General features: G+C 28.8%; 1 protein-coding gene across 1 annotated transcript in view; it reads right to left on the bottom strand.

The window, feature by feature from the left end:
- Positions 1 to 179, bottom strand: part of LOC108576691 (ubiquitin carboxyl-terminal hydrolase 46) — a 2,373-nt gene extending 2,194 nt beyond the window's left edge. The window contains exon 1 of the mRNA XM_017939776.1: positions 167 to 179. Coding sequence (XP_017795265.1) covers positions 167 to 179 — 13 coding nt within the window. The remainder of the gene's footprint in view (positions 1 to 166) is intronic.
- Positions 180 to 1,081: the final 902 nt, after the last annotated feature.

The following is a 1,081-nucleotide window of genomic DNA, read 5'->3' as shown; positions in this document are numbered from 1 at the left end:
TCTGACTTTAGAAGTACATTTCCAATTTCCTATAATTATCAATTGCTTCTTATCGCACTACAGTATTCGTTAAAAAATACGATAAGCACATTTAAACAAACAATACAATTTGAAGATATAAAATGACATAAAACTGCTAGAAATATTTATTAATAAAAAAGTGTACTTGATCTTACCATTTTATGATTTAATAACTGTTACTGACCACTGACAAGTATACAGCATGGATTTTAACAACAACAAAACCTCCATGGTATCCTAACTTACAAATTTATTGGTTAAACTATTACAATTGCATAATTATTTGTAATTTTTGAAACGAAAAAAAGAACAACTATTCAATAACAACAATTTGCACAATTTTTATGCCAAAAACTGTTTACTCGTGTTATTTAACATATTTCTTAACATATACTTTGAAAGAGATTTGTGTCTCGATTAAATTATTAGTTTTCACGAAATGACCAGAAGCTATTGTTGTGTACTTAAAAGCATTGAAAATAGTATTGATGTCAATCTTCGAATGCACTTTTTTTTACAAAAGATGTCTCTGCATGAAAATACTTTCGTCAATCTACAGTGAGTCTCATTGATCTTTGCCGAATTGCTAGAAGTACAAACGCACTGTGACGGTTGTTCTATATGAAATGGCGTACGATGCGTATGATGGCGAATAGCGTACGATGCCTTTTCCATAGAACCATAATCGCTGTGAGTTTGTGTTGAATCTAGGGATTCGGCAAAGTTTGATGAGACTTTCTGCACAAACAATTATTTTATGATTTTAAATTTTCTGAAGTAAATATGTTTGAATTTGATGCTTTTATGATCACCATTTATTTCTGTGATGATTTTTTCCGCGCCAATTTACTTAGAATTCACGCAGTATCCAACAAAAATGTAGTGTTTACATGATGTATTATATACTTTAAAAGCTTATCTTACAATTCTATATTATATACAATGAATGATGTAAAACGTATATAAAGGTTTGTAATTTTTCAGATTCATTATGAAGTTCCACATAATCTTATAGAATTACTCAGATCAATTTTAAGAAAATTGATATTGCATTTTGAAT

This window comes from Habropoda laboriosa, unplaced genomic scaffold (genome assembly GCF_001263275.1).
Source record: "Habropoda laboriosa isolate 0110345459 unplaced genomic scaffold, ASM126327v1 scaffold32, whole genome shotgun sequence".
Lineage (NCBI taxonomy): Eukaryota > Metazoa > Arthropoda > Insecta > Hymenoptera > Apidae > Habropoda > Habropoda laboriosa.
The sequence above is the reverse complement of the archived record's forward strand: the minus strand, read 5'-3'. Positions and strand labels throughout refer to the sequence as shown.